The sequence below is a fragment of the Grus americana genome, chromosome 10 (genome assembly GCF_028858705.1).
Source record: "Grus americana isolate bGruAme1 chromosome 10, bGruAme1.mat, whole genome shotgun sequence".
Lineage (NCBI taxonomy): Eukaryota > Metazoa > Chordata > Aves > Gruiformes > Gruidae > Grus > Grus americana.
In genome coordinates, this window is record NC_072861.1 from 22739058 (window position 1) to 22764203 (window position 25146).

General features: G+C 41.7%; 1 protein-coding gene across 2 annotated transcripts in view; it reads left to right on the forward strand.

The window, feature by feature from the left end:
- Nucleotides 1-251: 251 nt before the first annotated feature.
- The window catches only part of PIAS1 (protein inhibitor of activated STAT 1), a 64243-nt gene continuing 39348 nt past the window's right edge, over nt 252-25146 (forward strand). Inside the window, exon 1 of one of the 2 annotated variants that reach the window (XM_054836485.1) lies at nt 252-377. In XM_054836485.1, the coding sequence (XP_054692460.1) occupies nt 252-377 (126 nt within the window). The remainder of the gene's footprint in view (nt 378-25146) is intronic. The other variant, XM_054836486.1, reaches the window with a different exon arrangement.

The following is a 25146-nucleotide window of genomic DNA, read 5'->3' on the forward strand; positions in this document are numbered from 1 at the left end:
GCCCGGCCTCGGGAGCGCTGCCTGCTCTCCCCTCAGCGCCCCGTTCCCCTCACGGAGCGAGCAGCGGGGAAGGCGGGACCGAGCTGTCAGGGGGAAACTTTCCAAGCAGGGCGACGGCGACACGCTGCCCCCAGGGTGGATCGGAGATCTCCCGGTGAGGGCCCACAGCTCCTCACAGCCCTGGAGAAGAATCCCGCAAGCTGCTCCCCACCAGAAACCCCCCGCCCGGCGGAGCACAGAGGAGGGACAAAATGGCGCCGCGATTCAAACGCTGCGCGCTGCGTGCCGGCGGGGGGGCGGCGGGGGGGCGGTGTCCCGGCGGGGTTCACTGCGCCTGCGCCCGGAGTTGCAAGATGGCGGACAGTGCGGAACTAAAGGTAAAGCGCAGCTTCAATTCCTTTCGCGATGCCCCTCGCTGCCGCGCTCGGGGCCGCCGGGGCTGTGCTCTCCCCGGCGCCGGGGACCAGCCGAGCCGCTGCCGATGCTGTGCGGCGCCCAACGGCGCTGCTTCGCCGGGGTGGCTGCGGCGGCGCCCCGCCGGCAGCGGGGGCTGAGGGACGGAGCGGGGCGGGGAGCGGAGCTGTCCTCCCCTCGCCTCCCGCCCGCCCGCTCTCCGTCGGGCAGCCCCGCCGGGCCCGGGGGGTGGCAGCGGGAGCGGGCGGGGAAGGCTGCCCTCAGCGCCGGCGGAGGGGGCGGTTGGGCTCGGGCCGGGCCGTCGTGGGGGTGAGGGCGGCGGCGACGATGGCCGGGGGAGCCCCCGGGAGTTGCCGGTGCTGGGCAGCCCGGCTCGGCCGTCCCCGAGGCGGCGGACGGTTCCTTGGGCTTCCCGCAAAGTTTCCAGGGGACTCCGCCGGCGGCGCCGGGCGGGGAGGGAGCCCTGAGGAGCGGCTCTGCCCGCCGTTGACAGGCGGCCGGCTCCTAACGAGCGCCCTCGCCGCCCGGCGCAGGGAGGGGGGGGACTGCCGGGGGAGCCCCACTTGCCTCGCCCCGCTCCCACCCCGGTAAATAAAGGACGCTGCAAGAAGATGTTGAGGAGTTTCACGATGTTAAGCTTGCGGCTGTCCCTGTCATCCTGCGAAACGCATCGAAGCCGGGTGTTCTGAAGCACCCTCGAGCGAAGTTACAGCTCCCCGAGTGGGTGAAGCTGGGCGGGGGGGTCCCGCTGAGTTGCGGGGGAGGGTTAGGTGGGACTGTGCCCGGGATGGAGGAGAGGGAGCAACTCTGCGTAGGGTGTCCCATCAGGTATTTTGAGGAATAGTAGTGGTGGAATAGCGGGTGGCAGAGTATTCACACTGTACCAAAAAACCCCCACAAATCCAACCAGGCCGACCCCCAAAACCCTCCCAATCACTTTGGCAAGATGTGTAGGGGTGTGAACTCTGCCTCGCACACCCAGCAACGTCTTTAAAAGTTTCAGAATTTCATTGCCGTTGTCATAGGGTCATTATTCATCAGGAGGGCTTCTGTCTTATACTTTAAAGTTAATACGGTGACAGACGCAAATCAGAAGTATATTAAATGTTTAACATAAATTACAGAATATGTGAAGTATGACTAGGGAAATATTTTGTCTTTCCCTAGAGTTTTGGTAGGTTTCAGTTTTCTGTGTATAGAAGGTTTGTTGCGCTTTCATTTTTAGATGCTTAAAGAGCTGTCAGGATTTCAAGAAGTGTAAAATCTTGTGTGTGTTCCAACTTCTTGGGGTCTGTGTCTGCCAGGTCAGGACAAATAGATCCTCCTTTAAATCTGCTGTTCTTCGGGTTTTTTGGGTATCTTGCAGAGTGTATTGCTTGAGCTGAGTTGCCCCCAAGCTTTTTTTTTTTTTCTTTCAAATTGTGCTTCCCACATAAACAAGGTAAAGGGTCAAAATGTGATTCCAGTGTAACTTTTCTGTAACTTTTGTTAATCTCAGCGTGGCAAATGGAGTAGCGTTTTGGTGACTGACTCTTAAAGAGTGCACAGTAGCTGGCTTGGGTTTATGTGATGCTTTTATAAACAAGACTGAATCAAATGGAGTGAAAAGAGGCAAGAGCTAAGGAATAAATTTGGGGGTTTTTGATGTGTGTTAAGATGGCAAGGTGATGGTCAAGGGACAGTGCTGAAAGGCATGATTTTGCTATGAAAATTGACAATTTATTGATCTTAGGAGCTTTGAAACCTGAAGCTTCTTGCCCATCGCAGAGCCTCCGGGCTCTGGGTATGTATCCATGTGTTGGAGCGCTGTTGGTCTGCATGAGCGTAGAGGCCTCTTCTTTTCTCTTTCTCTGCAGCTTTACAGGTGGAGCTTTCCTAGAAGTGTATTTGTGTCTGCTTGTCATCCCAGACTTCTTTATTGATCCCTTACTGAAACCTGCTTCTTGAGAACCAGTAGAGAGAGATGATGACTTTTTTTTTTTTTTAAAGTACTGTCGTAACCTCAGGGATCTGAAGGGTAAATGTCAAACTGACTAGTTTATTTTCAATTTCACTTTGCTGCTCAGGATATGTAGTGGTACTTGCAGGCTGGGACTGCAGGATGGTCGTAGCACAGCATTCTGTGAAGTTTTCAGGGTTTTTTTTTTTGGTAGCTGTGGGGGCCTGGCAGTTTGCCTAAGGAAAAAATAGTTACTTCATAAATTCATACTTTGAAGACTTCAATACATATTTTTTTTTTTTTCTAGAAGAAGAGGTGTGTGGTTGTGTCCTCTGTCAGGCAGGAGAGGGAAAGACAAGGGGGCATGACATTTCTGCTTAGAGTTGTAGCTGTCACATAGCACTTTTTCAAAGGTAGTACAGCTCAGTTATTAGGTATTGGATGAGGTGAGTGCTCCTTGGAAAAATGTGGCTAATGGAAAGCCGTTATATTATAGTTGGGTGCAGTGTGTATTTTTAAGCAGGAGTACAGCCCCAGAAAATGTGCTTTTAAATTCTTTCTCTTTCTTTGAAAGTTGAAAGGAGATGTAACTAAGGGAGGGTTTGCGATTAAGGCTCTGCTATTTGAAGAATGAACAGTGAATTCCTTTCTTTATTTTCATTTTCTTAGGTAAAATCTTTTCATGTTTCTTCTCTGATTAATTAGCAAATGGCATTGATTACAGATTTAGTGACCTTTAAAAATAAAATCAAATGTAATAGTTGCACAGTAAGTCATTTGCCTTGCCAGAAAAAGTTTGTCAGAAAAACTTAGTCAGGTTTTTAAAACTTTCTTGCCTTCCTGTGTAAAGAACCATGAGGTTACCTGTGGGTAATGTACACACATGTAAATTGGGGAATGTGATATGACAGGTGGTATTGCCAGATGCACAAAGTAAAATCAAAGATCTTGCTTCCTCCGAAAAAACAGTGGTTGTTCTCACTTGCCATAGTTTTCAGAGTTCTAAATAATGAAATAGCATTTCCTGTAATGTATTTTTTTATCATGATCAAGAGTATTTCAGTCTCTTGCCCCATTTGAGAATGTTTGTCCTATTGGAAAAAAAAATTTCAGATAAGATCAAACATACTTTGCAGATCCCAGACTTGTAAGGTTACTGAATTCTTTGGTACTCTCAGAGGTTTGGAGAAATTGAACCACTATGTTTTCATTTCTGTTGATGAAACAAGGTAACTGAAAAGTCTCTTCTTCTGTGGATTACCTCCCTAACTCTATAGGCTGAAGCATATGTGAATTTTCCTGATCTTAATTACTATTCCTGTATAATTGCATACAGACTCTAATTTATCTCAAGGTAAGCTATTTAAAGCTCTTTCTAATTGGAAGGAGTATACTTGAGTGATTAAATCTTTCCTTCAATATTTCTTACATCTCTTTAAATTGGTTATTACATTGTTGTGATCTTTGCCTTCTACTCAAGCCTTTTGGAAATCATTACACAGTTTGCAATAATCAATTCAATTATACATGGATCAAAGAATGAAAAAGAAAAGCTTATGTTCTAGTATTGTCATTCTTGATACTGTCCTAAGAAGCTGGTTTGGAAAGCACATGCTGGGAGGTTTTCTCCTTTGTTCTCTCTCCTTTTAAGAAAGTGCCTTTGGGGATTGAAGAGATCCCTGGTGTGTTTCTTGTTAGACACAATTTATATTTAAAAAAAAAAAAAGTGAGCCAAGAGTTTGAATGAAAATTCATAATAGCATTTCCACACAATGGTGATGAAAATAAACCATTTAAAAATACTCAGTTGGGAAATACCCCTCCCCTAAATACAGTGAAGCAGTTTTTTGTGGGGGAGAGGCTAGTAGCACAGCTTCCAGGTGGTGGTGGTAATAGTGACAAATGGATCTCTGGTATGGAAACGCAGTTGTGTTAAATTGCATCGTCAGTGCTAATAAGCGTAAGCTACCTATTTCAGTGTTCAATTAGAATTTTACTCTTCTGTATTATGAGCTATTTTTGCTTAATCCTTTTATAAGTTGCTGGGGTTGCGTATTTCTGTGATTAAAGTCAGTATAATCCACTTTTCATTGTTATCTGAGTCCACGGATTACGTTATTTTCATGCCTGTAATTTGGTGCATGTCAGTATAATTGTATTTTTAACTGTATTTTGGTCTAAGTATCTTTTTTTGAGCTTTTCGTCTTCAACATTGGAATTGTAGATATCAGATGAATAAAATTGGCAGCTGTGCGTCACTGCTTAACTGTCAGAGCCCCAATCCATAACACTTCTTTATTGCCCATAAAAACCAGATTGAGTATTGTGTACATGTAAATATAGTGTCAGCACACTTCTAGTATAAACCCCTCACAAATGTTAGGGGCCATCCTGAAAGTATTTGTAGGCCTGTGTGAGTGAAATTCTTACTCATTGCCACTTGTGAGAAAGAAGGAAGGTATAGGAACAAGTAGTTCATAGTAGTTATTTTTAATGGATTTACACTAATTTCTCTTTTGGATATAAAAATATTTATAAATTAAAAAAGCTTAGAAGCTAGGAAGCAGGTAGAAGATGCATCTTATTTAGCTTTATTCCGTGAGAATAAGAGAAAGGTGTTACCATAGGGAGGGGAAGGGCTCAGGACTGCTTGGCCATTGATAAGAATGTTTATGGATCAGACGCACAAGACAAATATTTAAAAGCATCCCGTGAAGCAGGGTGTAGACAGTTAAGATATCTTCAGATACTGAAGTTATTTATAGGGATGCAGATGACTGGTATGGTTTATACTCTGACCTGCATTCATATAGAGCACAAAGATAAGTGCAGACTTGTCACTAATGTGTTTGGCACGGTGGATTTTAGTTCCTGTAATCCATTCTCGTAGAAGTCAACATCTGACCATTTTTCTCTTTAGTGCCATTATAGTGAAAAACAAAACAGAACTTCTAAACACTTGAGACTTGAGTGCTCCCTGTAATTGTTCTGAGATACCCCCAGTCCTCTCAGATCCTCTGAGTGCCTCGCTCCTGCGTTTCTCTGAAGCGTCTCTTGTAATCCTCGTTGATTGTAGTAATGCTTACGAGTGAGTTCTGAGCTGAACCCCAGGGTTAGTTGGCTGGTGGACTCCATCAGCATGGGGTTCGTTGGTCTCTGCTGAAACTATTGAATTTGAAGTAATAGTACCTTTCTTGCTGTGAATCAGTGTTTTGAAAGGGTTACTTTGTGGGGCCTTGGGATCACCCAGTGTCCCAGAGGCTGGGAAATGGTTTGGATCTCTTGCAGCTTTTCTCTTACATGGTGATATTGGTGTTTGGCCCTTTGGCTCCACAATGAAAGAATTCTACCTACAAACCTTAAGTTGTCTCAGAAATGTCTGTTTACTTCTGTTGCTGTGCTGCTACTTCAGAAACTTTTGCTGTGATGAAAAATGTTACAGGTGCCCTTCTAATGGAAGACTCTGCTTTATCGCCCTCCATAAAAAGTAATAAAAGCCTTCTGGAAGCCATGAAGTTCTGGAAGAATGCAAACATGGTTTTTATGTTAAAAACTTGTCAGTATGTACCTTATGTGTCTTTTGCAGTCCAGCTGCCTCTGCTTGTGCTGTCCCCTGTAAGTAGGAACTTCACCTCTGGTTAACACACAGATGTGCCTGCAAGAATCACAGAGGAGTGTTTGTCCTGTTCTTAAGGGGGGAGAAAAGGGGAAATGTATTGTTTGGGTGACTGCTGTGACACATGCTTGGGCAGCTGAATTTCTTGATCAAGTTCGGGTATTAGTTGTCTCATTGCTCTGTCACTATTCCAGCTCCGTGTAGACCAGTAAATGCTAGGAGTGTTGGTTTGGGCTTTTTAAAATGAAGATGATAGGATTTTATGATGCAAAAATTGCATGTAGTAACTTCAGTGGTAGTCTGTTCATGAAAATAAATGCCTTTCTTAACAGTAGATTTTGCTAGTTAAAGGGTGGTGGTGGTGGTGGTGAGAATAAAGGAACTCCAGTAGCTTACAAAAGGGTGCTTATTTCTGTAATTTTACTCAACGCTATCAAAGCCATTTTGAACAGCTAGTCTGCCATAAAATGTGGCTATTTCAAAGTAAATTAGAAGCTTTGGGGCTACAACAAAAAGTAGAAGATGTTAAACCTTTAAAAATGAGAATATGTGGAATTGAGGATGGAGACGGGAGATGTTAAGCTTATCTAGCCTTGTTCTGATCTTCCACATTTTCAATAGCAGTCAGAACCAAATTAAACCAGGTAACATTATATTATTGTTCTCTGCGTGCTGTGGTACAGACCTTTCTATTGTCATTTCTTTTCTTATGGTTTTGCTGAGACTCCTGTGTCTGTTGCAGCTGTATTGATCCAGGAGTTTGTCAGCAATTTGCTTAAACTTATTCTCCTGGTGGGATTAGGGATGGCTACAGATATACTGCCATGTCTCTGCTGTTAACATTCTCTCCCTTAGCAGATACTGGAGGGATACTGGAGGGATACTGGAGTGCTTTGTAAGCAAGCATTGTATTCCAGGCCTAGGGGAGAGTAGGAATTAGCAGAAGGTGGGTATTATGGGGCTTGTCTAGAGTATGTGAAACAAAGAAATGAAAAGCTGGTATACAATTAGACCAAAGGTCAACCTAAACTTGACCTTTATGTCTATAGGAGATGATATACAAGAGATTTATATAGGAAGTGGCATGATAATTAATGGAGAAGGAAAAGGAGCCTTTTAAAGCTGTTGCTTGGTAAGGATAGAGTCCTAGGCTCTGCAGCAGAGCAAAGGCTCTGTGGGTATGCTAAAGTTTATTTAGCATGGAGGACAGAAAGATAAGTGTTATTCACTTTATGTGCATCACTGAAGATTGCTTTGTAGTGAACTTCCCTTGTTTTGTCTGGGAAACGGTGATGAGCTTTCTGGATACATGCTAATGAACATGTATGAGTTCTGCCTCCTCTCTGCTTCTGCCAGGTCCGCATGGGCTGTAGGTAGTGCTTCACTTGCCAGTTGCCATCCGAGAAGTAGGTCTAACAGCAGGAGAGAGTGAGAAACGGAGAGTTTCAATCTCTACCTTACTTTGGGGTTGATACACAGCCAACAACTTTTCCAGAATAGTAAGCTGTGAAGCATCCCTTTATCTCTGTAGATACTTTCTTCCTTATGCCTTGCATGTTTAGAGTGTATACTAAGAGTGCTTTTTCCCCAGTTTCCAGCCCAGATATGATTTATTGTGCTAAATTCTTCAAACCAAGAGTTCAATAGAACGCTTCTGTTAGCTTTTCTTGGTGTTATTTTCAGTTTGACACCTAGTTGCTCCCTTGATCCTGACCATAGATTATTTGGTAATTTTGTTTGGAAAGGATCTTGGGAAATCTCCAGTCCAACCTCCTGCTCAAAGCAGGATCAGCTGTGAGGTCAGAACAGGTTACTCGTGACTTTATCCAGTCTAGTCTTTGAAACCTCCAAGGATGGAGACTGCACAACCTCTGCGGGCAACCTCTGCCACTGCTTAACTGTTCTCATGGTGAAAACAGTTTTGTTTTGTTTGTTTGTTTTCATATCTAGCCTGAACTTCTTACTTCAGCTTGTGCTTGTTGTCTCACATCCTTCTAGTGCGTACCTCTGTGAAGATCATGGCTGTTTTCTTGATGACCTCTTTTGTATGTTGGAAGGTTGCCATTGGGTTCCTTCAAAGCCTTCTCTTCACCAGGCTGAATAAGCCCTGTTCCCCCAGCCTCTTGCCAGATCATCTTGCTGTACCTCACATCTTTGACAATAAGATACCAGCAGCTTGTTTGTGGATGGGATTTGGGCAGATGATTCCATGCCACAGATGTAGTTCTTGAGGAGTTTTTACTTCTGTGGATTTCTGCTAGTGGAGATGCATTACAAAATCCTTAACTTCCTCAGAAATGTGCAAAAGTAGTTCCTGAGACTGTCCGCTTGTATCACTGTAAAAGGTGGAGGTTGCTTCAAAAAATTAGATTTCAAAACCAGTGAACCTTCTGAGGGGAAATGATGACAGATGACAGGCAGTAGGTAGGCATCTCTTTACCAGGAGGCTCCATGGGATTCTCATCCGCTTTGAAAATTGGTATATCAAGCTCTCCCACTCTTTCCTCTCCTCCCATTAAATACATGGTTATAAAGTAGATGGAAAACTGAGTACAGTCTCCTTGCTGCTTGGTTGCAGCATTGCCCTCACTTCGTGAAGATGCATCTTTTGTGGCCACAGCCATTTGAGTGTGCAAACATAGATTGGTTCGGGTTGGAAAGGACCTTAAAAGCCCATCTAGTTCCACCTCCCTGCCACGGGCAGGGACACCCTCCACTAGCCCAGGTTGCCCAAAGCCCCATCCAGCCTGGCCTTGAACACTTCCAGGGATCCAGGGGCAGCCACAGCTTCTCTGGGCAACCTGTTCCAGTGCCTCACCACTCTAACAGTAAAGAATTTCTTCCTAATATCTAATCTAAATCTCCCCTCCTTCAGCTTCAGGCCATTCCCCCTTGTCCTGTCACTCCATGCCCTTGTAAACAATCCCTCTCCAGCTTTCTTGTAGGCCCTTTTAGGTACTGGAAGGCTGCATATATGATAAATGTTCTCAGAAATTTGTGTTGGGCAGGAGTTAAGTCATAACCTTTGGGCAGAGCTGAGGTTAGAGGCCTGGTTTTCTAAGCTAGGTTTATACTAGGAAAAAACAGTTCTCTTCCAAAGAGATGACAAAGTATAAAACTAACAGAGCTCTGTAGATGCACTAGAATTTTATGTTGAAGCTGTAGGGGTTTGTATTGTGGTTCTTCCAGTGGGCACGTACTGAGGCTGCCAGCCAGTATTGTGGCTTTACCTTTCCATACTGTACAACTCATTATTGAACGGTTGTAGGATCTGTCATCTGCAACATTTTCAGTGGATGTGGTTTGCAGTAGGGTTCCTAAGGTCCATCAAATTTCAACCTTGGCTCACTTGACTGTGTATTTGCTTGATGCTGCTACTCTGTTTTTGAGGCTCACAAAGGGAAGCAAATTGGCAGCTGAGCCACAACACAGAGTTTAGCAAAATAATTTATCCCCAGTTGCTTCTGGGATTAAAATTGGCTCTGTGTATCTCTGCAGAACAACTGGTAGTCCTAAGAGTCACTTCACTGGTCTAGTCTAATCTTGGTCCTTCTGCGTATTTGTGGTCTGATGAGTGTAGCAGTCTATGAGAGATTCCTCCACATTTTTCACGTGACAGTGCCAGAGCTTCCTCCTGAGAAAGTCTATCTTCCTTCTTAAGAAGAGCATCTCAGCTTGTTCGCTGCGTAAGCAGGTAGCTTCCTTTTCGCTGTCCAGCCACATATAGAAGTTTACTGTCCCTGGAAGTGGGTTGAGAATCATTCAGAGCTGAAGCTTCTTGCTTACCTTCATTTACAGTCTTCTGCAAGATGTTCCTCCTGCCCTCTTTGTAGAGCAGGGTCTGGACTTAATAAGGCCACTCTGTTCAGCATTTCAACTGAAAACATGATTAATTAGCATGCAAAATAGAATATAGGATGGAAATAGCAGTGAACATAGTTTTGCTTGGCAGTTTAGCATAGGTGCAGCTCACTATTGTATTTTTTTTTTTAAAAGCGGATATGAGCAGAGGCCAAATACAATAGGAATAATGTGTTTGGTTCAGGTAAAATCTGTAATCTGAGCTGCAGGAGTGTCGTAAAAAGTTGTGTGGATGAGAATGTTTTCTGATACATTCATTCCTCATATTGTTTCTTGAGACTCCCTTGACAAAATGATCTCACTTTTGTGCAGATGTTGTATCTTGTTTCCCTGGTGCAAAATAAGAGTCTTTGAAATAGTCCCAAGTATTTGTGTAGATTTTCAGCTTATTGAAAAATCTGTTAGAGACAGCTCTACTCAGACTATCTATGGAGTTGTTAGTGCACCTATAAATATATTGCACCAAAATGAAAAATGTAGAAACTTCAGCAGCAGTACAGAAACAAAGCTGTTCTTTTTCATAGGTTCCATGTTGATTTAGCAGTATCTCATCAGTGAATCTGCTGAGGCCACTTGATGGCAGGGCTTCAAATTTTTTTAATCAAGTATCAGAACTGTTGTTGGTTTGAATTACAAGTATTTTAGATAATATTTTTCTAAAGGGCGTACACCCAGGTTTTCATTCAGTTAATTTCCACTTTTTGGTGTTAAAATTTGACTGTTTCAGTTGAGAAGTAACATTTTTATTAGAGGCTCTTGACAATGTCACTTGAGTTTCTGAGGAAATGGCTAAAAATAAACATGCATTATAAACTGAATCTTAAGAATGTAGAAGTAGCTGTACTGGTTCAGACCAGGGGTCCATCTGGCCTGGTATTGTCTCCTGCAGCTTCCAGAAGTGAATGTGTAGGGAAAAGAGAAACCAGGACAGAGTATGAGAAATAACTGACACCTCCCTGCAATATTCTCCTGGTCTCCAGCTATTTTCAGCTCAGTCCTCTGAACCCGATGGGGGTTACTAGCTGGACAAGCCACAATAAATCTATTTTCCAAGTGCCTGTCCAGGTTCCTCTTGAACCTGTATAAACTTCTTTTGCTTACAGTCTTTTGCTAGGGATTTCTGTTCTGCCACTAGCTGTGTGAGGACCCTTGTCATTTTGCTTGGAGCCCGGTTCCAGGCAGCTTCATCCACTGGTCACTGTATTGTGTAATGGAGGAAACTGAACAGCTGATCCCTGCCCACTCTCCCTGTGCTGTTCACAGTTTTATAGATTTATCATATTCATCCCCACGTTCTCTACTTTCTAGGTTGAAAAATCTTACCTTTTGCCATTTCTTAATTAGGAAAATCGTGCTGGACTTCTGTCATCCTTCTGTGAAATTTTCCACTTCTAATGTATCTTTTTTTTCTTTTTTTTAAGATGAGACCACCAAAACCACCCGCACTTTGAGATCTGGGTGAACCAGGGATTTATATAGTGTATAATGATTTCTCATTTGCTCTCTGTTCCCTTTCTAATGATTTCTAACAATGATTTGTGTGTTCGACTGCTACTGAGCTGATGTTTTCGTATGTCTGTTTATCTTGGGCCCAGGAGCTTGCTCTAGTGTGGTAAAGGTCATCCCAGAGCCCATCACTTTATATATAAAGCTAGGTCTGTCTGGTCTGCTTTTCCCCATAGGCATCGCTTTACATTTATGTACATTGAATTGCTCTGTCACTGAGGTCTTTCAGTGATTCTTCAGTTTGCCTTCATCCTTATAAGCACGTCACCCCACTGATAACTTCATTTTCTAATGAAGGTTAAGCTACGTGTGCCAGCGCAGGCCCTTGCAGAACTCCACGCATGACCTTCCCCTATTGTTTGGTTTTGGAACAACTTGACACATTGGTAACAGAAGAACTTTGAATAGCAAGCTAAGGATCTATGGCTTGGATTTTTTTTTTTTAAATAATTATTAATGCTGTAAGAATACCCAGCTTGTGTGTTCAGACTGGATTTTCATAGTTTCCTTTGACCTGTACTATTCTGTTTTTTTAAACATATGTAGAACTCTGAGGTGGTGCCAAGCTGTTTTAAGGGGAAGCAGAGATGTGTTGAGACTTGTTCCTACGTTCAGTTAACTGGAAAAGTTTTTTTTTTCAATGTGCCTTTGTTTTTCAGAGTACATTCACATAGCTTAGTAAAGGGTTTGAGCTAAATATTACTTATTAACTGCATTGACTCCTTCATTCCTTGGGCCTGTGCATGACTGATGCCTTGATGCCTCTATTTTTATTTTTTCCCAAATACCGGACTGTCCTTTGCTGTTGGCATAGAGACTGAGCAAGGTTGTGAAGTAATATGATGCTTACAACATCCTTACCTATATGTTATCTAGTGAGTGTATCAGGAGGCAAAAGGGTGAAGACACTTCATACTAAAATGCTGGGCTGAAACTCAGAAAATGCTTCATTTTGTCATGAGATCCTAAATAATCTCCCCCCTTGCCTTTGGCCCATATATGTAAAAAGGGACAGGCAGCGTATAAATCCATGAACATGTGAGAGTCATTCAAATGACATTAATGAGCTGCAAAAGGCTTGTATATATGCAAATTCCTATTCAGAGTGGGATTTGGATGAGTGCGGTTAATGAGGTGGGGCAATAGTTTGGAGAGTAAAGATGAAAAAGAGCAGTGACTGGAGCAGCATCCTCCCTCTGCCCCACCAGTGGGGTGGGAGTTCGGGAGGAGGCAGCTCACCGCAGGGTATGAAAAGTAAGGGAGTGTTTGTGTCCGCAGTGAGTACTGCAGAAACACTGCACATTTTCTGTTTTCACTTGGTCAGGAGTTCCATCGAAGTTTTAGCTTTGCTATCAAAGTTTTCTTAGGCAGCTCTTTCAATTCTGGTTGTTCTTGTGGCTGAAGCCAAGTTAAATGCAGTATCATTTTTGGAGTTTACTTGCAATAGTTTTCATGTATTTTAAATCGTAGGTGTGGCTGAAACTTGGCTTATAAAAACCTTCATTCCATCAAGCAATTTGTTTCCATGCAGGGCAGGAGTTATTGTGTGAATAGATTAATTGAATTCAGTCTCACTTTGATTGTAAGAAAAATACAGTGCTTGAAGGATCGTGGTGGGGAGGGGGACAGTGTGTCAGATTGATGACACTGGAAAATGAAATATCCGTCTTCCCACTGAGCCAGCGTCCTTAGTATCTCTCCTTAACATGCGCCAGTGTGATGGTGAAAGAAATGTTTCTGTAGGCCTTGTCTGTGCTATTTGCGGGCCAGGAAAATATTGCATAGAGAATGTATTCTTAGCTTTCTAACGCACTGTTGAATGCTTTGTCCTGGGATTAATCATTACAAGCTAATGGGTTCTTAAGCAGGGCACGCTTGTCTTCGAGCCTATAGGTAACACGATGCAGCTAATACATGTAAAAATACAGTTTTCTGGTGTGGACAGCTCTGGAACATGGGAGGACAGAGTAGCCCAAACTCTGGGGGGTGAAGTAGGATTGTGGGGTTAGGATCAGCTTTGTCAGGAGTCTAGGCCTTGCCTAAGATGCATCTTCTCAGTCTGTCTCTGGCTGCATGTTGTCATTTGAAACTGTTTTCTTTACCCTCTTTTGAATGCTGAAGAAAAGCAGGAAGGTCTGCTTCCTCCCCTATTATTCTATCATCTTTTTGCATTTTTACATAGTGGGAAGAAACCAGTCGTTGTGGGTGATATGAAAAACTGAGCTTCCTGCTTTCCCTTTCTTTGTCCCAATGCCTCTTTTAGATGTCTTCCCCAGGATACGCATTCAGCGTTTGGCACCGCTGCTGCCCTGTTGCTCTCTTTCCAAGCTGCGCTGGTACTTGGAATGAAATCAGTGCGATTCTTGACAGTCTTTCTGATGCTTTAGTGTCGTGAGTAGCAGCCAAAGAAGTCATCCATGTCTCATTAACTTGACTGACCTAGGATCCTGAATCCACCTCGGTGGGAACTAGGTTGAGTACTGACATAGTAAGATTTTGGAAACGGGAGATGAACTTCTGGCGGTATTTTCACATGGGTTTGGACAAGTGACATGTGAGAAGTATTTTTTTGTCCAGCTACTGATTTCTTTTCTGTAATAATAAATGTATTTTGGCACTTTAAAATCAATCTGTCTCAATATGTGATGTAAATATTAATTCTGTGTTATATTGTTGCATGCAATAAATAATTCCATTTTTTAATGCATCTGTACAGTTAGGAATAAATGAGGCTTTAGTGTACATTTAACTGCTCTATAAATAGTTAGACCTATAATTTGTGTTCCCTATTGTGCTGTAACAGACAATAGCTCTTCAGAGTTTGAAAAACAGACTTTTCTTGAATTACTGGGTGACCACATGTGGTTCACACACAGTTTTCTTGCTAGCAGTTTGCTGTTATGTGGCTACTCTCTGTTCTAGATACCTTGTTGAGAGAGAAAATGAGCTAGGATAGATAAAAGTGATTTTACTGGGTGGTGTTCTGCTCTGGTTGCATAGCCCTGTGTGTTCCTAGGATAGTCATGGGTAGCCATATTCCACTGATGAACCATTCCCACGTTGATGCCCTCTTCTGTCCACCTCTGCCCATGTTTATGAGGTTTAGAGTATATATTTTGAAATTCTTTGCCTTTTTGGAATGTCTGTGGGACCAGATATGTTGTACATCTCACTTGTAGTTCTTGATTGCCTTCTTTGACTTCTTTGTCAGTTCTGAAAAATACTCTGATCTACAGAATCTAAGGTTGGAAGGGACCTTCCAAGGTTGCCTAGCTTACTAGTTCCCTGCAAATCTGCTTATTTGGCTGTAGCTGCATGAAGAGCTGTCTGTAGTGATGCCCAAGTTCTGCTCCTGAACCATCAGCTACGTAACTTGACAAATTTAGGTTTTCCTCTAATTTTGAGTGCTTTCTGTTTAGTAACTTTGAATTTCATGCAGTTGTCTCTTAACTCGATGAAAGTGGTCATGGACTGGAAGAGGCATGTGAACATGTGAATGCTATTTCTTGGTCTTACATTTAGGCAACCCGAATCTGTTGGTTCACTGGTAGATGCTTCTATAAAATATAAAGAGATAGTAATTCTTCTTAGACCAACTGATATGGTTGAAAAACATTTCAGATGTGCAAATTCTTTCTCTAAATATAATAAAAAGTATTACTTTCCATCAAGCCGTACCTCTCTTACATCCTTTTGTTTACAGCCACTGCACTATTGGTAGATAAAATAGGGGAAGCAGAGAAGTGGCTCCCAGGTAAATGGTGGTGCTTAAACAAGAACATATTCAATAGCAAAGGAACAGAGAACGTACTGTTAGTCCTGTTTTGGTCTCCAGCAGACATCTAGGACAGGCTTTTTCTAGGAAGGACTAGGGCTGAGCAAGCAGAGTGGGGAAAAAAAAAAACTTGGATCATGTTCTCTGCTTTGTAACGATGGCTTTGTTTCCGAAATAAGCAGAGGAAAATCGAGAGAATGGGTGTCTTCTGAAAGAGGAGGAAGACTTGAGCAGAGAAAATGCTTATCTTGCTTGCACTGTATGAAGACTTAGAAAAACTACACCAAAGGAATGATTTTGAAGAGCTTCACTAGAACATGCTTGAAATCAGTGCTTCATCAGAGTAGAGGCCAACTTAAGATAATCTGTGCTATGAGAACATTGATGTTTGAAGCTTAGGGTGTCCCTTGGTTCCATGCTGTGTTAGGCAATCTCTGCAGAACTGGTGAGCAGATACTTCATTTGTGTGGTGCGTCTTATCTGATACTCTGAGGATCTGTAATGTAAAAGGAAATTTCTTAGTATTGTTCAAACTTTTAATTCATCTTGATGACTTACTGCTATATGACTACTTAAAAAGAATTGTGTACTTTGGCTTCCTTATGTAATTTCTATGCACAAATTTGAAGACCTTATGAAATAAAGAAATGTGCAGAATGACTAGCTTTTTCTTTTTTCCTTTTTTTTTTTTTAAATAAAAAAAGGCTATACAGATGCCAGTATGATTGCTTGATGGACTATTTGTTTTCGACTTGTTGACACAGTGGGAACTTTTGGCTCTATTGCTTATTTCTGCGATAACAAGACTAATTGTTAGTAATAATAAATTATTATTCTCATTGGACCAGTATTAGAAGGGAGTAGGGTGTTTGGCCAGTGTATTTCATAGGTATTTGTTGTCAGCAGATTTATTTCATTTGTGTTCCTTTTCTTCCTTTGGAAAGGGAAATCTTTTTATGATATATTATTGAGTATTTCCCATACCTGATGTTTTATCTGATCTCTTAATTTTCCTGCTCTTCTCCCTTCCTTCCGCCTTTCCTTCCTCCCCAGTTTTTGTTCTAGATGTTTTTAACTATTGTTGCAGTCTTTTGTATATTCCCATGGTTACAGATAAAAGCACTACCAAACGTTTTCATGCATCTCGTGAGATGGTGTATGAACAAGGTGATATTGGTACATGGTACCCAGTGACAAGGCCGATGGCAGCTGTAGCCCTGAGTTACTGCTCTTGCTGTCCTAGGCTCTGTGGATGGATTTAAAATTTGTGAGAAGGTTTTAACTCGAGTTTTCTAGTTTTCCTTCTCCTGGGACATTAACATAGCAATTGGTTACTTTTAAGGGAAATGAGAATCAATTATATACTGGCTTCAGCCTGCTGTTCAGTGCTTTGCAAGTCAGTATCCTAATTTAATATGATTGTTAATTAAAACTTTTTGAGATACCAGAACAGTAGTCAGTGATGACGTAATCTGTCTCCTGTGCTGCACCCTAGAAAATGGGACAAATGAGGGGAAAAAAAAGTCAGTAGTTTGTCTAGAAGTGTTTTGGGTATGTTTGACTGTATAATTTCATATCCTGAAGTGTTATCTCATTTGAAGCTAATTAAATAGCAAAAGTTTGTTTGCTTATAGTGGACAGCTAACTCTTCAGCACTGGATGATAACTTTAGGGCATGTGGAGAGTAGGTCACTTTGCAGTTCTGTAAGGTATAGAAATAAAAAGTTTTGTTGGTTTTTTGGGGTTTTTTTTACACCTTGGAGGAAAATATGCCTCTATTATGGCAGTAATTTGTTTTAATCAAGTGATGCTTAAGTTGGCTAACACATACGAAGAAATAATATCTGTTGATGTAGAGATTTAAATAACTGTTGCAATCAAAATCAACACTGTAAGAATGTAGGCCTTGAAATTGTTGTATGTCTTGCTGTTAAGAGGTTCTATAAGCTGCTCATGGAAGTCGCCTCTTTATCCATGTTGCAATGTGAGTACATTCATTGAATTCCAGGTACATTCTTCTCCAGCTTTCCTTCAAAATTGACTTCCAAAAGCTACATGTGCTTCATGCAGGTATTTTAGATATTTAGAAAGTAACTAGAGCTTTGTTCTCCAGTGTGTTGCTGAAAAATAATGGCTAAAATGGTTCTAGTTTAGTAGACTCCCTATCTGTAAATCCCAAATCAGTCAAATTGTTTCTGTAACCATTGTTTTTTGTGTTTTAATTGCATATTTTAAAATGTATCTGTTTTCTTCTTTAAAATCACTGGTGTAGCGGGAATAAATGTATATTTGTGACCTCCTGTATGACTTCCAGAAGCTGAGACTTCTTGGTCCTAATTTTTTTTTTATACAAGGATACAATCTTTCAGACTATTACTGAATGCTGTGTAAGTTCTTATACTTTGATTGTACCAATGTAGACCTTTTGTGTTATTTGTTAGGAAGGTTATAGTAGGACATACTGCGTTTAGCAAGCTCTTTGGACAGCTGTGTCTGCGGCTGGCTTGGGCTTCACTGAAGCTTACTGCATAGGAATTAGCTCTTCTGTCAGCCAGTTGAAGGGCTTAGTTAAGGATAAGAATGTTCTTAATAAAAAGTAAATTTGTCTGGCAGTGACCCTCTCCCAAATAGCTGAAAATAATTGTCTTCATTATTAGCCTTAGGTGTAAGCTGTTTGTCTTTAGAGAGGCACGTTGTTTTGTATCCAGAGATTGTCTAAACTAGTATTTCTGCAATTACTTGTCATGAAAATTATGCTCGTGCATAGCTCTGTAAAAATAATTCCCATCTGCAAAGATAAATACACTAGGGACAATTAAGTTTGAATGTGGCTGAAAAAGCCTTGAGTCTCCAAGACCTGAAATGAAGATTATTACTGTGTCAGCAACCTTATTTAATAGCAAAAGTAATAGTATAGTTCACCTAGTGAATAAAATCTCTTGAGAATGGTAAAACTTTTGTTACGGATTAACATAAAATGTGACTTACTTTAAATCAAATACAATTTAGACATGACTAAAGTCTTGGCAGACTTTCTCAAACAAATCTAGCTTTTGCAGTTTGAGCAAATTACTGCCCCAGCTGCCCACTCCAGTTCTCTGCTACGGCAGTGTTAATGTGCAGCCAGGGAGGCAGGGCAGGACATGATGTGGCTTGCAAGCCGTCGTATTAATAAAAAAAAAAAATAAATCCACTGATTTAAGTGTTCAAGCACTGAAGTGGCATTTTGGAGATGTGGGCACGCAGTCTGTTCTGCTGAGTCTCTTCCAGAGGAAAAAACCTCTCGGGAAAGGGGTGGAGTGGAGGTTGAGGGGGGCAATTGCCTACGCTAATTTGCCAGGGTATATGTGTCAAGGCTTTCAGAGGATATTTCATATATATGATAGCATAGCAAAATACCACAGGCATCTGCAAAAAACATGAGACAACTTTTAACACATGGGGATTATATTAAAAATTCCAAACTCTGCCTGCCTGTTGTTACTAGCAGCCAGTTCAGTGGGGCTAGGTCTGTCTTGCTGTTTTTTCTTGCAGTATCCTTTCACTCTTCAGTGGATTTTGTTACTTTTATCACTGTGGGTTTTCTTGTCTTCAGTAAGCGACAGATATCTCTAAGAACTTGGTAGTGCCGCTGGTGCAGGATTAGATGGAGGCCTCTGAACTGTGGGCTGGAAGGAGAGTGTAGATTTATTAGTGTTCGTGTATGGAACAGCATCGCTCTGACCTTACTAAAACTTAGTAAATTTGAGTGTAGTCAAGTTTTACCAGCACAACAGGTAAAAGCAAGCAATGTTTGCCAAGAGCAGGTAAGAAAAATGTTCCTTGTACTAGTTGATCTATGGAATTAAGAGTTGAGTGGTTGTGGTATACTTGGGAAGCTATGTGAACTGACTCCAGAAGGATGGCAGGAGGAAATTGCAGGACCTCCTGTCCAGAAGCCCTTTAGACAGAACTGCTGCAGTTTTTAGATGATCTCTTCACTGCCAGAGATTCCTAATGTTAGCAGGTGCTTCAATCTGAGCTTCATCAGTCGGGTAGGTTGGTTCCAGGGTCATAATGTTTATATTAACAGATATGCAATCATGTAATTCACAAGGAAATACATTGTTTGTGAGCATGCTAAAGTAAATAACACCTGATGACTTCAACTTTGTAGTGTACTTTCTCTGCTAGCATGGGAAGAAAAATGTTACCTGGTGAAAATCATGAATACAGTGTTTGATCTTAAGGAAGCCCCTGTCTATGGAGATACCAACAGTAGGTCAGTCTGGGCTATTTTTGGCATTGACAATATATGGACATTGTTTTGCTGATGCATTTTTAATGGATTAACATCTATTTTTACGGCTGGCTAGATGAATGTGTAGATTTGGTCATACAGTTGTGAAATGTTCTTTATGAGCACTGATATACTGTGTAAATACAGGGTTCCTTTGATTAAGAAATATCTCCTTGTGCGTGTAACAAAAGGCAAACAATATTTGTACCTGCCATTGGTTTGTACCTATTCTTTTAGTGCTGCCCTGCTTGCCAAAACATTGTACATATCACGCTAGGAGACAGCTGAGTTTTTCATTATGAAAACCAATAGCCTCCTTAAAGGTTGTAGTATGTTGCATATTTATGACCATTCTTCTGTGCCTTTGCCTCCCCTCCATTTTGAATTATGGTGACTTCAACCTTAGAGTGTTTTGGTTGCATTAGACAAACGCAGGAAGTTACAGCCTGTCATCGAGGAGCTTGAGCTTCCATGAATTGGTCGTTTCACTCCCTCTTGCAGGTTTTCGGTAGACTGATTTCAATTTTTATAGTTTAGCCTTGATAGCTTCCTTGCGTGAGTCTTGCAGATAGAATTTAGGACTAGGGAATGTGCCTTCATAAAAGATGGGAATATTTTTACCTTCACGATCTCCCATTTTCACAAATCTTAAATGCCTAAGAACCTAAGAGTTTAGCCTGTGTAACTGTAGAGAGCTCATGTAGCTCAGGTACAGCTTTCTTCTGCAGAAGATTTATATCAGGGGTTAAAGAGGCTGTTCATAGCATGCAAGAACTCTCCTGTATTTTTACAGCTGGGAGTTGGAGGCATACCGAGATTAATTCAAAACCATTTCCATACTAATCTAATGCTTCCTAGTAGCTTTTAGACAAAAAGAACAAATTTGATTTTATTTAAAAAAAAAACAACCAACCCTGTCTTTTAGAAGTGCATTGTGGAATTCCTTGAATAGTAGTTTCCTTGTTTCATAAGGGGGAAACATAAATTTGTGTTGTCCTTGAAAACAGCATTAGAGCTTTGCCAGGGTGAATGTGTCCGTGCTGTTAATGCAGACCGCAGCCGGAGCCAATCCCTCGGGACGCGGGGGCTGGAGGTGCTGTGCAGGGTGTCAGCGTGGAGGCTCCTTTGCTGAAGTGTTCAAAAAAGTACAGGGGTGTAGTCAGAAGGGTTTTCTGTCTTAAACTTGAAGTGACTTGTTGCAGTGCTTGCCCTCTTCTGTAATAATGATTCTTAATTTCAGAGACTGTTAGTAAACTATTGCTAATCACTGTGTTTCTAATACCAGAAGAAATTTACTGTCGTGGTCTTAAATTGCTGATTATAAATGGGTGACCTCCTGTTCAGTATCCCTTTTTTAAGTTTCTTCTTCTTTTACTACTTCTCCCATCTTCTGACTAGTGTTTGAGGTGATTTTTTTCTTTTCTTTTTTTCTCCTTTAACTTTCATGTTAATAGTTAGAGAATTGTGGAGGACCTGTTGTCTAGCTTTAGGCACAAAATGTGGTGTGGTACCTAGCCAAATGCTTGTTGTTGTGCTGGCAAATCTTTTGAATGCGTTTTGGAGCTTATTCACAGCTTCTAGTTATCATAAACAGCCGGAAATAACTTGTTAAATCCTCCAGATAGATCCCAGGGCTGATTACTGGAGATGGAGAAATATCCTTTTGTCGTGGTTTAACCCAGCAGGCGGCTAAATGCCACGCAGCCGCTTGCTCACTCTCCTCCCCCTCCACCCTCAGTGGGATGGGGGAGAAAATCAGAAAAAAAGTAAAATTTGTGGGTTGAGATAAAAATAATTTAATAGGACAGCAAAGGAAGAGAAAATAATAATAATGGTGAAAGAATATACAAAAGGAGTGATGCACAATGCAGTTGCTCACCACTGCTCACCTGCTGACTGATGCCCAGCCCGTTCCTGAGCAGCGATCGCCATCCCCTTGCCAACACCCCCCCAGCTTATATACGGAGCATGACATCATATGGTATGGAATAGCCCTTTGGGCAGTCTGGGTCAGCTGTCCTGGCTGTGCCCCCTCCAAGGTTCTTGCCTCCTGCGGAAGGCTCAGGCCTGCTCTCTGGCAGGGCCTAGGAAGCTGAAAAATCCTTGACTTAATTGTAAACACTGCTTAGCAACAGCTGAAACATCAGTGTGTTATCAACATTATTCTCATACTAAATCCAAAACACAGCACTATACCACCTACTAGAAAGAAAATTAACTCTGTTCCAGCCAAAACCAGAACACCTTTCTAGAAAGCATTAATGAAATTGTTGGGACTATTCATGCTGTTGATGATGGATGAGTGTGTTGCTTTGAAGACAGTGTCTTCATCTGGTGCTGGTATTTGTGACTAATTTTCAGTGTTGTCCATCATGCTTTACTATGGATGTTGCTTAATTTATTAAAAAACCCCCAAACAAACCAAAACCAGACTGTTGCCTCAGAGGGAAGTCTCTCCCCTCAAAAAATAGGACACCACCCCCCCACCCCCCACCCCCCCCCAAAGTAAAGACTCACCATCTGTGGTGTTGGATCTCAGCAGATAACCTGTATCTGATCCTTTCTGAGCAATGGGACTTACAGCTCATCTTCCTGCATTTCAAACCAGTGTTTTAGCCCCCATGTAATTTCCAGTCTAGAAATGGTGTTCTCTGCCTGAATCCACTTGTCTTTTTAGTGGCGGATTTAGTTGTCTGAATCACGTGTCAGTGAGACCAGCCACACAGGGTTATCAAAGGAATTTCTTATCCAGAGACATTAAGACTTAAGTTTTATTTATTTTTAAACTTAATTCCCAGCCTTCATAGATCAGTGGGAAAAGATCCAGTTCTTGAAAGCAATTTTCTTTGGTCTGACCTGTTTAACCTGTGCTAACGGTTGGACTTCACTAGCCAGGGAGCTGCCTGGCCTGGGCATCTTTCCTCTGTGGGTGGAATGACTGGGCTTGTGTGGAAAACCATTCTTTAAAAATAAAGATTTATCTCTGTTATTTTCTTTGCAGAGAGAAATCAAAGTAAATGACAATGTTGGCTGCTCTGTTAGAAGTTAAGGTTCCTGGTAAAGTATTTACTCAGAATGCCTAAACAGCATTCACAAAGCAAAATGGTCCTGTTGTGTGGCATAGACAAATTTCTCCAACCAGACATGCTTGTTTATTGAGAGACCTTGTGAGTCAGGAGCTACAAAAGGTGCATTGATGTTGCAGTGTGTACTAAGCAGTCTGGTGCTTTTTATTTCATAGTGATTTTGTGGATGTCTTGGACAAAATCCGTATTCCTTCTTACCTTGTATCTACGTGCAATTTTTGGTTTGGGGGACTTAAACAATTTTCCTATCTGTTAGCTCTTAAAAGAGAGTACCAACTTTTTTGAGAGAGAGAGGTGTAGGTAGAACATCCTTTCCTATTGATAGTCACAGGAGAGAAGTAGGTGGATGACGTAGGACGCCGCCCATAGCTTGCTTTTGCATCCTTAAGCTATTTTTTTCCAAACCTTAGTGGTTATCTAAAGTAGGTGTGGAGCAGGAAATAATCCTTGTTTCCAGATGAGTTGCTTGAGAATGTTTTCTCAATATGGGGAAACAGGGGGATGCACCTGCTCATGCAGCTGCAGCATGAACTGCATCAAATGGTTGGGTTCACGCAATCCAGCAGGAGAAAAGTGGCACAGGTTTGGAAACAAGCAACTGGGAGGTGGGAAAATAAACTGGCCTCTTTGCTTCCGTGGACCTCCTGCCTGACACATACGATTAGGTGACTTGTCTTAAGACTGTGAAATGCCCTGATGGCTTTGGGAAGGATGAAGTGTGGTCAACAAGGCTTGGGTGAGGGGATGTGGGACGAAGGGGGAGTGTATATAATGAGCCAGGCAATCCCCATGACTCATGCAGCTTTTGCGGAGGAACACGTGTTTGTGTTGTGTTGTCAAGCAGGAAATATCAGATGTATGTTTATAGATTAGAATTACCTTCTAAACTCTGTGAAGGTCTTTACAGTGAGTCAAAATAGAAATACTCTCTGTTAAACTGAGATAAGTCGAGTTTCTGTAAAGCTTGTTCTTACTCTTTTACACTTTGAACAGTTTTTATACTGTCCTCACTCTCTCTTTGAATTTTAGATATTGCATAGATATGACAGGTACCAAAATGCACATCATCATCAGAACACCTTGTTTGTTTGATACTGGAATTTGTTGTATCTGAATCTGGCTTGCAGTCAGCTTGCTGCGTTTCTCACACAGAAGTTAGCAAGTGGCAAGTAGCTCAACCTTTTTGTAGCTAAACAGCATCAATTTCCTGTGCACCAGTGTGATGTTTGCAGGAACATGTATTTACCTGTACGTGAACACATAACTAAACACCTAGTTATCTGTAATTGCAGTTTGCAAGCTATCCTTCAGTCTGTCCTTGGTAGCCGTATATATCCTTTTATTTCCTTTTTGTTTGGTTGGGGTTTTTTGCTGTTGTTTTTGTTGCTTTCTTTTGTGTTAGGAAAGAAAAAACCAAACATTTTGCCAATTCTGATAAACAGCCAGAGGTAGGGGCAGTTATTTGCATTGTGGATATTTGCTGTTGTTGGGAGACAGACTTTTTGTGGTGGGTTTTGTAGCTTGCTGCAGATGCAGCTGTACTGCTGTCGGTGATCTTTTTACTACTCTACTTCAGGCAACAGGAAAAAGAAGCAAGATTTCCTGAAGCAAAACGCTTTGCGTCTTTGCCTTTCAGCTTTGCTGGTGTAACTAAGCCAGCAAGGGGTTTGAATTGTGATGAGGTGAGATGTGACAGGGAAAAAAAAAATTATAAATTGAAGCTTTTTCGTGTATTTACTTTGTGCGTTTGACAGCACTTGATTTGTTTCCCTGCTATAATTATCCTGCCTGTTCTAAGATTAGGGTACCAGTGTGACATGGGCCAAGGGCTCCTAGCCTGGATAGTGCTTGTACAGGCAGTGGCACTTCTGCTGGTAGACCTGGGTTGTGTCCTCAAATAAAACACAACTGCGTTGGAGGAGGGGAGAGGAATTTTCATGTTCATATTGCAGCGACGTGAGAGACTTTTGCCAGCATGGCTGGCTGTTAGGCTCTGCTTCCCTGTGCCATGGATTGACACGATCCACTGGCAAAACTCTATGGATATGTCTGGGGGGGGTGTTGTTTTAAGACTTTGCCTCTTTTTACTTATATTTGTGTAAGAAAGATTCCTGTGATGTATGAAACTGTAATAAAATCACAAGCCTTTATTGCTGGTTTTTTTTTTTCATGACTGCCTTTTTAATCGATATATCTGTTAGTGCCCTTAACGTTGCAAATAAAAATGTTCTTGTCCTCCTTTGTAAGGAATGTGCCAGGGTGGGGAAGATCTGGGGAATTTTATTTGTTTTGGTTCGTGACTCTGGCTACATGATGGACCCTACTTTCTTGATACTTTTTCTAACTTGCCTATACCTTAAAAAATGGAAAACATCCAAGATGTAGCAGGATTGCTCCAGCTGAGCTTTTCTGTTAGGTCAATTATTTCTTAATGCTCTGTGTTTTTTGCAAGCTGGGCCTATGAGTTTGTTACAAAACAAGAACAGAGTGAAGCTCGGAGAGGTTCTGTCTCTTCAGGAAGTGACTTTTACTGGTGATGGTAGGAAGCATTAAACCCTTCAGCTGTAACTACTCATTCTGTTGAAGAAATGTTTGTAAAGCATTATAAATAGTGTTTTCCATGTTTCAAATCTATTTGTTTCACTTTCCTTTCAGCTGTCAACACTTCAG